The sequence below is a fragment of the Dioscorea cayenensis genome, chromosome 17 (genome assembly GCF_009730915.1).
Source record: "Dioscorea cayenensis subsp. rotundata cultivar TDr96_F1 chromosome 17, TDr96_F1_v2_PseudoChromosome.rev07_lg8_w22 25.fasta, whole genome shotgun sequence".
NCBI lineage: Eukaryota > Viridiplantae > Streptophyta > Magnoliopsida > Dioscoreales > Dioscoreaceae > Dioscorea > Dioscorea cayenensis.
Window position 1 is genome coordinate 4292961 of NC_052487.1, and position 14438 is coordinate 4307398.

Sequence of the window (14438 nt, forward strand, 5' to 3'; positions counted from 1 at the left end):
CTACTTCTACGTAACTACTTCTATTATTTATTTATTTATATTTATTCATTAATTCCTTTTCTCTCCTATATATTTAATTATTTTATTTATTTATCTGATTCACATGGACAAAATCACAGAATGAACTCTTAACTTTTTGAGTTGGGAAGAAATGATGTAATTTGGAGTCATCTCTTTCTCTCATACATTTATTTATTTATTTATTTATTTATAAACATCTTTTTAAAAATCTTATTATCTTTTTCTAATACTAAGGAAACAGGCAGGGCAGTTGAACAGAAAAGAAGGTGGTTGTTGAGATATATGGTTGATTTTGGCTCAGTCTTCATCCAGACAAAAACACACATGCAATGCAAAGCACAAAGCATATAATCAATCTTTCTCTCTCTCTCACACACAAACACATAACTATAGTTGGACATACCTCAACTCCTCTCACCTTCCAGTACTTTTCCTCTCTATCTAACCCAAAAATAATAAATAAATAAATAAATAGTTATTATTGTATATTAAAAAAATAGTTATTCTTATTGTATATATATTCACTAATGAAGGTGTCCCTACTGAGTTTACAACACACAAAAAAATGGAACTCTTAGAAGGAGATCATCAAACACCATCATCATCATCATCCCAACTTCACCATTATCCTTCCTTCTCTTCACCTTCTCTCCCACTTCACCATGAACATTATTATTATTATCCCTCTGCTTCCATGGATATTAACCCTAACCCTAACCCTAACCCTAACCAAGAACAAGAACTACCATTGCACTGCATTAATGAGTGGGCAGGACTATTGTCTTCAAACCAGATCAAGAATATCAGTGAAGCAGAGATCAATGACAATGTGATGGAAAGTGATCATGTTCAAGGTGAAGAAGGTGATCCTATTAATTATAATAATAATAACAATAATGGTGGTGGTTGTGAGGATTATAAAGGGAAGATGATAATGGAGAAGAAGAAGAAGAAAAGGAAGAGCAGGCCAAGGTTTGCTTTTCATACAAAAAGCGATGACAATATCCTCGACGACGGCTATCGGTGGAGGAAGTATGGCCAGAAGGCTGTCAAGAATAGTATCTATCCAAGGTTAGCTCATTCTTAATTTGTTCTTTTCTTTCTTTCTTTCTTTCTTTCTTTCTTCTTCTTCTTTCTCTTCTTCTTCTTCTAGTTCTGCTCTTAATTATTATGTGACATAGAATAGTAATGCACACACACACACACACACAATATATAAAGTATAACTGATATGATTTAAAAGCTTGAAGGGAAAGTTGTATTTGATTCTCATTATTTTGTGATTTATTAAAAAATAATAATTAAAAAACAATAGCATTCATAATAGTTTGAGCTGATCAACCAAGTAACAGAGTATAGTGTATTTTATTCCCTTCTTTACTCAAAAGTATTAGAATGCTACTCATGGCTTGCCAATAATTTTTAGAAAAAAAAAAAAATTGAGTTGAACTTTATATTTGGTTATATTAAAACAATGAAATATAGAAATAAAAATACAGTCATAGATCTTGGAAGGGTAAACTGACATGTCTAGTTGGTGCTTAATTATTTGTTTGTCAAATGTTGTATAAAAATGGAAATAATAACTATTTAGAAAGGTGAAGAGTTGTGTATTTTTACTTTTTAATGGATGTGGCTTATCAATTTTGTTTTGAAAAGAAAATGAATTGAATTGAAGTTTTTTTTTATACAATGATTTATTAAAAATAAAAATAAAAAATGATAGCAAAGTTTATATTTCGTTAGTTTATACAGTGAACTATGAAAAAAGAATGAAAATAAAAATCTACAGAATTCAAAAGGTTGATTTATTCTAAGCTATTTATTAATTAAAGTGGGAAATTGCTTGCTTATCTTGTAAAAGTGTGTAATTATTAATATATCCTTATAAAAATTATATTTATTAATATGTATTTAGAAATTATATCTTTTTGTTTGTTTTTATAGTTGAAAATCAATTTATAAATTTTATAAAATAAATATTAACATTTGATTTTTTTTATATATAATTTTTTAAGATTAATTAAATGAAAGAGTGTAAAAAATAAAGTATAAAAAATAGTTTATTATTTATAAAATTTCTGAATTTAGTATATAAAAAAATATAAATGATTTGAGAAGGAATAGAAGTGAATACCATTTTAACAAATGTATATAAGCATTTACATATTCTTGCAAGGCCTATGCAAGCGAAAGAGAGTTTATTAAAAAATCAGGTCATGTGTTGATCAGCTAGAAAAATAAATAAATAAATAATCCAACTATGTAAAAGAAAAGAGTTTCCAGGTATTTCAGATTTCATCATATAAGTGAGTTTTTTTAATAAAAAACATTGCACAAATAATATAAATGACTAAAATTAGGTAAGATTTCTACAAGGATTGGAAAGGGATTAAGCTCTTTACGAGAACTTATTCAGATAATAAAAACTTTATTAAAATGTCCAAATGAAAAATAACTGACATTTTTTTTTCATTTGTATAAGTTTGTCTTTTGACAATCCAACTTTGTATTAATCTCATCAAAATCTCAAAATCTTTGCATGCTACATTTTAATTGAATCACAAGATATGGTTTCACATGCATGCTAATATCATTAATTCTTCAATTAAGAGATAAACACACAACCACATTAATTTTATTTTTACCAGACCTTATTCTAGTACACTCAATAGTTTTTTACAGAGTGATGATTCAATTAATCCTTAATTCCTATGTAGTTTTCACATGTTGTTAGCATTCTTATATAGTTTATCTTCATAGTTTTAATTTTAATTATTTTTAAATTTATTATATAACAAAGTCCATAGTTTTCCCAAATGCATCTTCCTGATATTATAAATAAAAATTCCAGCACTTTGCTTCTCAAGACACAAACATTGCATGTAATTCAGTAAGTCCTGAATGCCCAAAATCAAACCACTAATTTCATTTCATTTATAAAATGTCAGTTCTATAATCCGGTACATTTTTCATCTATTTATCTACATAAAGTAAATACCTCCATGGACTACTACTCATAACATGATATATTTATTACAATGACAAACACACATCAAAAATAGATCCATGTTGTTTGCCTCAAAGAATCTCACAACTAGCAATATAGCATAACAGAATTTAAAACAAATGCAACTTATCTGATACTTAATGATTTGAACATGCTGTCAAGAATGTTATAATTTGCTATGTTTAGACTGCATCAATAGTTTGGCTTTTGATTCATCTGCCGAAAACTAATGAAGAATGATCTTTGATGCATGTTATGTTTTGGGTGAAGAAGCTATTACCGATGCACACAGCACACATGCAATGTGAAGAAGCAGGTTCAGCGACATTCGAGAGATAAAAGCATTGTTGTTACCACATACGAAGGTGTGCACAACCATCCGTGTGAGAAGCTGATGGAGACTTTGAGCCCTCTTCTCAAACAGATTCAATTCCTCTCGCACTTTTGAAATCACTAAACTTCACTCGGCAAGATGAATAAATGCACTTGCTTATGCTTCACAAAAAAAAGTTATCTCGTCACAGGTCCCTGCGTAAGATAGAAACCATGTCAAATATGACAGTAACATACTAAAGAAGAGAAACACCAATTACGTTTCTTGATTTCATTTATCAGTTTCAATTTATAGTTATCCTTCGCCAAGAGAAGTACGATCTTGGAAGGAAGTAGAGACAAATTAATGTATCTTTTCACTTTCATTAATGGATTATACAAGAATAGGGCAAATGGTGTTTACCTCAGGCTTCATCTATCATTACAGATATTTTGCAAATGCTGGAATTCTCACTTGTTTCTTTGTGACAGATTTGTAATTCACACTTGCTTTATGGGAGGAGAGACATTCTTCTTGCAAAAATTTACTGGAAATTTCTTCCAAAAGCAGTTGTATTTGATATGATTACAATTGGAAGGAACCCAAGTCATGGCCATGGCGAGTGAGTATGACTTTTCTTCCATCAATCCACTGAAGCCGATATGAAAGGTCAAGATTATGAAGCAATAACCTCAGTGTGTCAGCATCATCCATTTCCCTTGTCTTTTCCTGAAATAATTCAGACAACAGGTGAAGCTACAAACTTGATGCCAAACCTTCAAAATGGAATAAACGACAATAAGTAAAAGGCATATATATATATATATATATATGTAAACAGATATATAACATATGAAAGGGTATAGCATTGAAAAATAAAAATGGAGGCAAATATGAAAAAGAAAATAATATGAATGGCAATAATGCCTCTGTTTGATATCGCATTGCTTAGTAGTAGTAATATTAGGACAAACAACATCTCACAATAGCAAGGAATTGGGCATGTTACCAAATCATAAATAGATTTTGCCTAAAGAACCTGGAGAATCCTAATCTTTCTTAACATGGGTGCTCTAAGCCGCTGTTTCCAAAATTTTTCTCCTAAGGGTGAAGAAGAGTAAAATTTGAATAGTTAATTAAGAATATTGCAACACCAGGAGATGGAGAAAATAAAGAAGCAAGCAAATGCATGAAAAGAATTCACCAAATGACTGTAATGTACTCAGGAACAAATTTCACATATCATAAACTCTTCTTATTCATTATGTAAACAAAATAACAAGTTTCTTGGACCAAAAGCAAGACATTAAATACCTGAGAATTAACTCGCTTATCATGCCCTGCTATGCTAGCCATTATACTTGATCTAGAAGAATTTGGAGAAAGCCCTTCAGGGGGGACAAAAATAAGTTTGGTACATTGGACAGGAACAACATTTCTGCTGAGCTTCTCCCACCATGCAGTTCCCAATGACCACCACCTGATCATCAGACCATTCTCAGAGAAAGCAACCAGGCCCTGGTTCAATTTTGTTATTATTAGTACATGCAAATGAATTGATACATGGCTATCATACATAAAAATCCAAAATAGCAACCCTTATACTCAAATTGCTATCTTGCCCACACTAGCAAAAAAAATCAATGTTTCAAAATTTCAGAAGAATCAGAAATGTAAATCTTTTAGGTTTCAGTATCCAGAAAATAGATCTAGCACACATCATGTCCCACTAAAGGATGGCACTCTTTCAAATTGGTAGGCATACCAGAATAATTAAAGCTTCCATGCTCAAAGTATAGCTAACAATTCCAAACAAGCTTAAATCGCCCTAGAATTTAACATGGCACAAATAATGAGCAAATCATTCTAAGACACAAGAATGTGAAAAAATGAGCATAAACCAACACAACTACATCTCTCATTTCCAGGTCATGATGTGCCTTTTAACTGTACAATTATTTGTAATCTCAATGCTAACACTCCAAAATTATGTGCTAAACCACATCATGTCAAACAACATGAAGGAACAAAACAAACAAAAGACATAAAGGTAAAATTTCCATGCATAAGTCTACAGGTTGTACCTCGCCATCCAGTGAAAAACTTAATGCTGTTATTGCTGTTGCCATCTTTGTTTCTGACGATCCAAGTAAACTAGGAAGACCAAGAGGTCCACTTGCATCCAAAACCTTTATTTGTGAAACACTACAATAAAATAAATATGCATGCTTATCATTATCAGATGAGCAACAAATGAAAGAACATATTCAACAGGAATAAACAAAGAGAACCTCTAGCTAGCCTTAAAATCAAACCCAAATTCAATATAATAAAGTAATGTCCTTGAGCATATGCGGACGTCTGCATGTTTAATTTTAGGAATTCTATTAGTATCCTAGTACATCAAACATAACTGAAATTTCAGCCGAAAAAAAAAATCAACATGGAGACAAAGATCACCATGGTACGTGTCTGAACTGATACTTTTTTCTTTTCAGATTTGGTCGTTGTACTGTATGCTATCTTCAAAATAAACTGGAAGTGAATGTTCAAGTGTGTATCATACAACAACAGAAATAGAGTACCTTTCAATGTCATACACTTTAATGGTGGCATAGTGAATATCTGCAATAGCATCACCAACAGCCAATCGAGTTGATGTCTCATTCAAAGCAACCATGGGAAAAACACGAGCAACTTCCCTTAGTGTAATCATGGAGCTGTTGAGGCAAGTCTTCCGCATGACTGAGTTCCCAGAGTCCATGGTTTGTAAAACAAACTTTATCGCCTGCAATTTCAACAGAATTAGAGCTAACAACACTCGAAACTTTTTCTGGGATAAATGTATATCATGAATATTGATTCTGAACTGCAGTTTTTTCTGTCAAAAGTCATAATTTGACCAACCAAGACATCTTATTTCATCTGAACTTAAAGTATTTTTATTAGGTAAAAAATTTCTGAAGTATCCCCTAATTTTAACGGTGTTATTTTTATGTGGCATGAATGCATCACCAAAAAGTTTTCTGTAGCTTATAATTTACATTCACAATATAAATAAATAAATAAATAAATAGGGCAAATTCAGATTTCTATAATGTAAAATGTTTTATATACTAGTCATTACCATGCATACTACTACTAGATATGTAAATGAAAAGGCAAAATCCCTTTGCAGGAAAGGAATGCACAGAATATAGTTTTAGGTGAGAAAATCTCTCGCAAATTGAATGGTTGGATGACAAGATTGATTGTTAGCAATGACATCCCCCATCTTAGAAGATAAGCATTATCCATAGCATGTTTGCAAGACGCAGATATCAGAAATTGCACATATTACTTTAACACATTACTACTGCAGGTTGAAAGAAAAGACAGGCTATCTTGACTTGTATAAAAACTAATGCCTTCACAAACCTTATCCAGATAAGGAACCAAGGCTTTTGGAGAACCGCGTATGATCCTAATAAGAGTTTTGAGTGAAATAAGATGAACAGGTGAGTCTGAAGAAGTAGCCCAGATTTGACCCTCAATAACATTTAGAAATCCTGGTACATCAGCCATAGCTAGACTTGGCAAAAGAATTCCCACCAAAGCCTCCCGAACATTAAAAGCAACTGTGGGATTTTGAACTGAACCACTAGCTGGCGTACTGCTTAAGCATTCAATCTGGAAAAATATATCTTCGACTAAATGAGTTATGTCAGGACCTGTGCATGCTTTCCATGTACTTTCCATTCCCTCTGCAAGAAGCTCTGCTGCTGTCGAGCTGTACTGATCATGTGTGGACATAACCAACTTAATTAGTTGGTTCACAACCAACTTGGCTAGTTCATCTTTTACTATGCTAGGATACCAAACAGCTAGGGCAGATGCAACAATAATATGAGAGGCCATTGCATCCTGTGTTGTCCCCCCAATACAAGAAATCCAATCCTGAACTCCAAATGATTCCAGCCATGCAATAATGCTTGACTTAACTTTATCAGTTCTGGGGTCATCAATGGATGTGTTTGAATCCATACAATTTCTTGACAAGGACTCATCATTTCTTGAAGATTCCCTTGCTTCTGTGGCAGGAATATGACTCATAAGACCATCGATAAGTACAATTTTCTCTCCACAAAGAGGATGAGGAATAGCACGTGGCGCAGCACAATGAAACAAAGAACGTGCAGCCATTCGCACATGTTCACTAGGATCTTGCCAAAAGCTTGCCAAGAGCTGAACAGGTAAAACAATTCAATCATTTTAGAACCTTTAGGAACAAAAGAGCTTGTTATTAACTAAACATAGGGAGCAAGCAGCTTAAGCTTCCATAAACTATGCAAAAAAGCCAACATAATCTTTTGAACTTGAAGCCTAAAAGTACAACAAAGTGAGACCAAAAGGAGGAGCCAGGCTAAAGAGCTTTTAATCCCAAGAAGCAATCTCTCCAAAGAATTTTAGAACACAAGTCAACATTAAAAAAGGCATGCCCATTAAAACACTAAAAAAACAGCTTCTAGGCTCATATGTGATGATATACAACATCATCATCATCATCATCATCATCATAATAATAATAATAATAATAATAATAATAATAATAATAATAATAATAAAACCCTGTATTTCCATAATCAAATTATTTTAAAAATATGTCTGCAATTTGCTTTTGTCATGCTAGATTATGGTTTGAACACTTGATGTATTGGGGGTGATATTGTTGTGTAGCAGCAGCATGACAAAGAATCAGGGTGATACTCACAGCATAAGATTTATGTGAAAGGCATAATTTATTATCCATCCGAGGACATTACTTTGAGCTCAAAAAAAAAGACAGCAAATTATTTATAATTAGCATCATTCAGTTCAGGAGGTTAACAAGATTTAGCAAATCTTGGACAATCATAAACACCATTCCAAATAAAGAGGATCAGGATACTGAAACCAAGGGCAATTAGATGGAACCTGGAGAAATGGAGGCTTTATATCTGGAACTTTCTCTGCAAAATTCCGTGTGTAGAATGCTGCCAAGGCACTGTAAAATGTTGATTATACATTTAAAAATGCAATATCCTGCTTGAAGAATTCTCAGTTAAATGAACAAAATTATAGACAATTATATCAAAAGATAATTATGAACCAATCATATTCATTTGAAACTCAACCAATATCTTAAAATTAAATTCATATAAGAATAATTCTGATCAAGCAAAAACTGAGTCATTTCTACACAATATGTTTTAGCTTTTGTGGAATAAAATTGTCTAACACGAAAACATCTACTGCTGAACCAAGGTCTAGCAGCACAGCCTGTCTGTCATATAAATGGCTTCATTACATGCAGATATCTATAAGGTTGTTATTATAAACCATTGTTGCCCCATGGAAATAACTTTGGCATTTATTAGATCATCTATGGAATAAAAACCTAAATTTAAAAGAATTGCAGTGCAAGAGATGGAACAAACTTATGAGTGGTTGTCTGATAACAAGCCTCCAAGAATTATTGACGAATTCTAAACGGCAACTTCATCAGAAGAGCAAGTTGGCATAAATCTAGCAATCAGTCAGTATGTGATGCCCATTAGTTAGTGGAAATGCAAGCAAGCACAAATATTTTTCCACAGTCCTCAGCTTGGCCAGAACTGACAGGGAGACTAGAGGAAATGGGAGACAATAAGTCCTACCATAAGAGATGAGTTAATTACAAAGGCGCTAAACTCTGAGGGATATGGGTACTAATCTTATATTTCAAAAGCCAACAAGTCAACATTGTCGTTAACCTCTTTAGGTGAAGTCAATTCACAATATTAAAAATTAAATCAGTATAAAGTAGATCATTTAATTGTTTGAAGCAAAGCATAATAAGAATGTTTCAATTAGCATGAAACAGAGGCATTATCCTTCATTCGAATGAGATGTTAATCATGACGTTTGAGTGGTATTCATCCATGAAAAAGATACCACGCTAGTCAACCTTTTTCAATATTACAAATTACATGGCACCAATCACCCAGACAAATGGGTCACTGGAACATAGGCTTAGCCCATGCCAAGTAGAAGGCACAAGGATTTTTTTATTCTACTTTTTCAGTAGCTCATCCTAGACAAGGTGGTCCTCTGACTTAACCAGTTGAATTCTGAGCCTTTTGTTCACTCCTAGCTGACTGAAATTACAAGAATTTGATCTCCTATCCTCTCACTCATCTCTGAACTACAGTGACTGAATAACTGAAAAAAGGTAATGCAAACGATAGGAGCATAACAGTGAAACATGAAGTGGGCAAAAAGTCATTCATCTCGGGCCAGAGGGTACAACATAATTACTGATGGCATTGGCCTTGCCTAGAAAATAAGGCAATGCATGCTGAGGTATAAAGTTTCAGATAGACTGAATGGTACAGACAGTAGACATTTAAAAGTTTCTAATACATGTCATAGAAAAACAAATTATTTGGGATGAAGTTGGCAAAGCTTAAAATTACTTATGACTAAATAAGCTAATTGCTCATGTCAATTATTTATTTCAAAATAGAACATGTTGCCACAATGAGTTGGGGTTCTTTGATCCAATTTAACAGTATGATCAGCTAGTGTACTTTGTGATCATGGTTCAGAAAGAATTTAGGCACATCTGCATGGCTAATATCACCGTGACTTCAATGGTAAACCAATTTATTTAGTTAGTATAAAATAATAATAAAAAAGTTTGTACCTGTTTGCTGCAGAGGTAGAGTGGGATAAGCTGATCATTCGCTGAGCAATAGACACTATGGTCAGAGATCTCATTGCACAAAATTCTGCTGAAGATTTCCAAAGCTAGAACACAAGAAGAAATTTTTTAATGCAAAAAAGTTTGGGAATAGAGAATACTAATAAAACATGGTATATCACAATAAACACCTCAAGAGTAGCTTGCAAACCAGGGAACATCAAAGTGAGGGCTTCTCTATCTCCTAGCATCCCAGAGGAAATGTAGAACCCTTCTGGCTTGCTAATATTCATTTCATCCAATAATAAGTTGTCCAGCTCATGATCAATGCCCCATAAATGCAGAAAACATAAGCTTAATTTGAGCAAACATATTTCTAGGGATTCTTTACTGAAATGAGTTTCAATTCCTTGAACATCAGAATTATCTCCGGGAGATCCATGTACCAAGATGGGTTCCTTTTTTTCATGATCAGAAACATTAGATTTCACTTGATTATCATTGTTTTTCGGATCCCGGGGCAACATCAAAGATGAGAGATCAAATTTGAGGCATGCAATTCCAGGAAATGGGCAAGAACTCCTGATGGGATGTTTTCTACTTTGATAAAACTGATTTGATCTACCATGTCTCACTGGAGTATTTCCAGCTAACTCAAGATTGGTATCATGAGTTGCACTTTTTCCCTTAATTCTTTGTGCAAGAGAATAATCTAATTCAGCATGATCAGGACTTCTCCCTAAAGTCGCCCCCTTCTCAGTTTTTCTCGCATGAGATTGAGGAAAGCTTGCATCCTCAAAAAGAGGAAGCAGTGAGGATGCTGAAGTTGTGCCACCAAATATATTTCTGATACCAGTATTTTCGCTAGCACTCCTACAGAAATGATCAAACATTGAACGAGATGCTGTGCCACGAATCACACGGTCCTGAGCACCTGTCTTCAGATCCCAAAGGTACAGAATGCTAGCTGCATCGGAGGATTCTGAGGTATTTCTGCAAAGACAAGCTATATAGCCTCTTCTACTGTCCCAGACGACCATTGATGGACAACTTGGATGCCCAGGAAACATTCTTTCCACCCGCAATGTCTGGATAGAGACCAGAGCCACACAACCATCCTCACCTACAGAAAGAAAGCAATCATTCCAAGGTCGAGCAGTCTGTGGTGGTGGAAGTATAATTTCCTTAATTGGAGCTATGTGATGGTGCAATATCCAAAGAAGACAACCATTATCCAAATTCCATACTCGAACCGTGCAATCCAGGCTTCCTGATATTAATACATGATTCAAGCTTTGATTATCTGAAGAGGCAGCCATTTGATGTGCTGCCAGACAAAGAACTGCACCGGTGTGCCCTGTGAAAATTTGTTCAGACATACTCTGATCAATGAGGTAGCGGGGACTTCCAACATCTGAATCAGTCTCAAGCACTAAATTCAAGAACCGCACCACTTCAATTTCACCATTATAGAAACCATAAACCACTGCATATGGTGCACAAAAATCCTCAGATAGTACCATAGAGGATGACACAAACCGTTCTTTCTGCACATTCCTATTGTTATGTCCTTGTTGTCCATTTGCAGGATCATAACTGTTGGAGCCAGAAGCAGTGGGTTGCCATAACACTTCCTTTCCTTGCTTCTCATCTTCATTAAGGTTTAGGGAAGAGAAACTCCAAATTAGATCACCAGGAAAACCACCTTCTCCAATACTCCTGCTCAAATTATTCCCCAAGCTACCATCTCTCTGTGATTCAAATTCGGAAACTGACCACATTTTGACATGGGGCTTCCACAGAAATGAATCTCCCACTGCCATACAGAGCGATTCAAGACGAATGAGTGAATGATCCAACTCACAGAATAAAACTATTGCTGTCTCACTAGAGCAATGAGACAAAGCTGAAATTTCACATACAATCTCAAACTTCAATGGAGAATCCGAAAAACCAGAGCTGTATATACTGTATATCATCGCAGCACCATTAGCACTCCAAATGGCGAAGCTCCTCACATTGTCTCCACTCAAGCCCTGCATTCCAGATCCATCTGTCTCAAGAAACATTCCACCAATCCAACACGGCTCTTTAGAAGAGATCTCACCAATTAAAACTCCATTTTTCACCGACCTAAACTCACAGCGAGCCCTAAAGATAACAGCCAAGAGCTCCCCATGGGCTTCAACCGCCACAGCTTCAACATCCTCGGATGAACCCTCTCCGGAACTATAGTTCGCAAGATCAGAAGAAGAAAGAGAAGAACTTCTCGGCATAGTACTCGAAGATCCCGCACCAAAATCAGAATCCTTCGACACAGGCAACAACTGAGATCGCCCTCGTCCATCCACCAAGATCACAGTCAAATCCTTGCCTCCATCCTCAACGACCACGGATTTCACCGGCCTAGAAATCACAAGATTCCCGTGGAATACTGTCTGCACGACATTGAGACCGTGGGAATCGACGACGACAACGGCGATCGAATCATGAGAGACACCCGAAACGCACAAATTCCCTGAGGACGATGGGAGGCGAGACATGGCGACGGGAGTCCCGACCCATGGGGGAAGTCGCCGACGGCGGTGGCAACGGCCGGTGGTCCGGCTCCAGACGCAGAGAACGCCATCAGAAGAAGCGCTGACGAGGGATGGCTCGGCGTATGAGACGCAAGGAATGAGGGACACGATCGGGGCAGCATGGCCACAGAGAAGCGCGATGGGGCGGATCTCGGAGTTAGAGTTAGAGAGAAGCCACCAGACAATGGAGCCATCGGAGGCGCCAGTGTAGAGGGCCGGAGGGGAGCCGACGGCAACGGTGGCGGTGACGCGGTGGGAGGGCGGAGAAGGAGGCCATAGGCACGCGATCGAAGGGCACTTCATCGACGGCGAGTGCGGGCGGAGATGGAGACGATGGTCGAGCTTTTGCTCGACGGTCGCGGGATTCTGTTTCGCGGGGTAAATTTCTAATAAGCCCTTGTACTTTTACATTTGCAAAAGAACCCTTGTGAATGTGCAATTTTTTTCTTTTTTGAAGAAAAAAAAAGGTTTTTTTTGTAAATACACAGACAAAAATAATTATATCCGCTTAAAAGGACTTGATTAATGCTAAAGTGCACTTAAGGATGGGACTTAAATGCAAATATGTAGGATTTCTGGGAGGCATTTGCAAAGTTTGATAAAAAAATATATATATATAGATGGCATACTGAAAATATATTTGTATAAAAAAAAAGGGAAAATTACTGTTCACCCTCGTAATTTTTCAAAACTTCCCAAAAACCCCTCCTACTTTTTGCACACCCCGACAACCCTTCCATTAGTGTTTAACTTCCCTTTTACTCCCCTACTGTTCACTTCAAATGGGTCCATGTTGTGAAATCTCATTTTTTTAACTCCCGAAAATGGTGGGAAAAAAAGCGCCCAAAATCACATCATGTTCGACATTTTGAAGGACTTTTCTGCTTGGTTTTAACGTTTAAATATTTTTACTAATATGTTTAATAATTGTCATATCCAGTGTAATACTTCCCATCTCCGTTTAACGTTATCTTTACATGTATAACTATTCATATTAACGTGTAAATTCTCAAAGTCTCTGCGTAAAAGCGGTGATCTTTTTCGTTTGATCCGAATTCTTTGGCGGTGTACGTGGCGGTGTGAAGGTTATGGTATCCCGTGCGTAAGAATTAATGACGGCATTAAAATTTATGCGCGGTAACATAATTTTCGAACACCCGATTCGATCTCATCGATCGATGTCGACCCATCGTATGCGTTTAACTTTTTTTCTCGGATATGAAGAGTCGACTGCTTGTGGAATTCACACCATAAATAACCAGAAAGAACCCTCCCCATGGACAACCACTCCTCGTCGTCCTCATCATCCTCCTCCTCCTCCTCGTCCTCCTCTTCCCATGGACAACCACTCTATCTGAAAGGATGTTTCAGTGAACCTTCTTCCTTATCTTGAGAATCGTTTAGCCGCAATCACGCAACAAGTTAAACTATCTTTTTCACCTGAGTCGAAATGCTCTCATAATTGCACGAATGCGGAGGATTCTTCGACGGTGGATGACGGGCGAGCAATTAGCGAGCATTTCGACTTGGGTAAGAAAAGAAATTTTTTTCACGTATTTCGTGATTGCGGAGGATTCTAGAGGAGGAGATCGGGGAAACATCCTTTAAGACGAGGGTTGATATTTATCACTCGAGACTTTCTACATTACCATTTAAGAATATTACGTCGATTGTACAACTATTACGTTACGTGTTTAACTATCGGGATCTTCGTTTAAGTCCCGACCATGACACATTGATTAATAGTCGTTTTCATGAATGTGTGTTGTTTAACCTTTTTTTAATGTTGATACGTTGTGCGAGGTTCAAGTTGAT

At 35.9% G+C, this 14438-nt stretch overlaps 2 protein-coding genes across 3 annotated transcripts; one reads left to right on the forward strand and one right to left on the reverse strand.

Moving 5' to 3' along the window:
• The first annotated feature begins 581 nt into the window (after positions 1-581).
• LOC120280129 (probable WRKY transcription factor 75) lies at positions 582-3498 on the forward strand. Of its 2 annotated transcripts, none has more exons than XM_039286869.1 (2): positions 582-1092; positions 3302-3498. In XM_039286869.1, the coding sequence occupies exons 1-2, from the start codon at positions 587-589 to the stop codon at positions 3477-3479; spliced, it is 684 nt and encodes a 227-aa protein (XP_039142803.1). In that variant the 5' UTR covers positions 582-586; the 3' UTR covers positions 3480-3498. The 2 variants fall into 2 exon arrangements, with proteins under 2 accessions (XP_039142803.1, XP_039142805.1); XM_039286871.1 differs by having other exon boundaries at positions 3305-3498.
• On the reverse strand, positions 3419-13011 carry LOC120280128. Its single transcript, XM_039286868.1, has 9 exons — positions 10236-13011; positions 10048-10151; positions 8298-8367; positions 6762-7568; positions 5930-6132; positions 5429-5549; positions 4659-4862; positions 3768-4073; positions 3419-3559 (listed from the first exon to the last, which is right to left on the reverse strand). The coding sequence occupies exons 1-8, from the start codon at positions 12924-12926 to the stop codon at positions 3930-3932; spliced, it is 4344 nt and encodes a 1447-aa protein (XP_039142802.1). The 5' UTR covers positions 12927-13011; the 3' UTR covers positions 3419-3559; positions 3768-3929.
• Between the last annotated feature and the right edge of the window lie 1427 nt (positions 13012-14438).

Coding starts and splice junctions, on each gene's coding strand:
- LOC120280129 (XM_039286869.1), top strand. CDS start 587: ATGGAACTCTTAGAAGGAGATCATCAAACACCATCATCATCATCATCC. Junction 1,093..3,301: donor AAGAATAGTATCTATCCAAG/GTTAGCTCATTC, acceptor TTTTGGGTGAAG/AAGCTATTACCGATGCACAC.
- LOC120280128 (XM_039286868.1), bottom strand. CDS start 12,926: ATGAAGTGCCCTTCGATCGCGTGCCTATGGCCTCCTTCTCCGCCCTCC. Junction 7,569..8,297: donor TAAAGCCTCCATTTCTCCAG/GTTCCATCTAAT, acceptor TTACCTGTTCAG/CTCTTGGCAAGCTTTTGGCA. Junction 6,133..6,761: donor TGGTTCCTTATCTGGATAAG/GTTTGTGAAGGC, acceptor TTGAAATTGCAG/GCGATAAAGTTTGTTTTACA.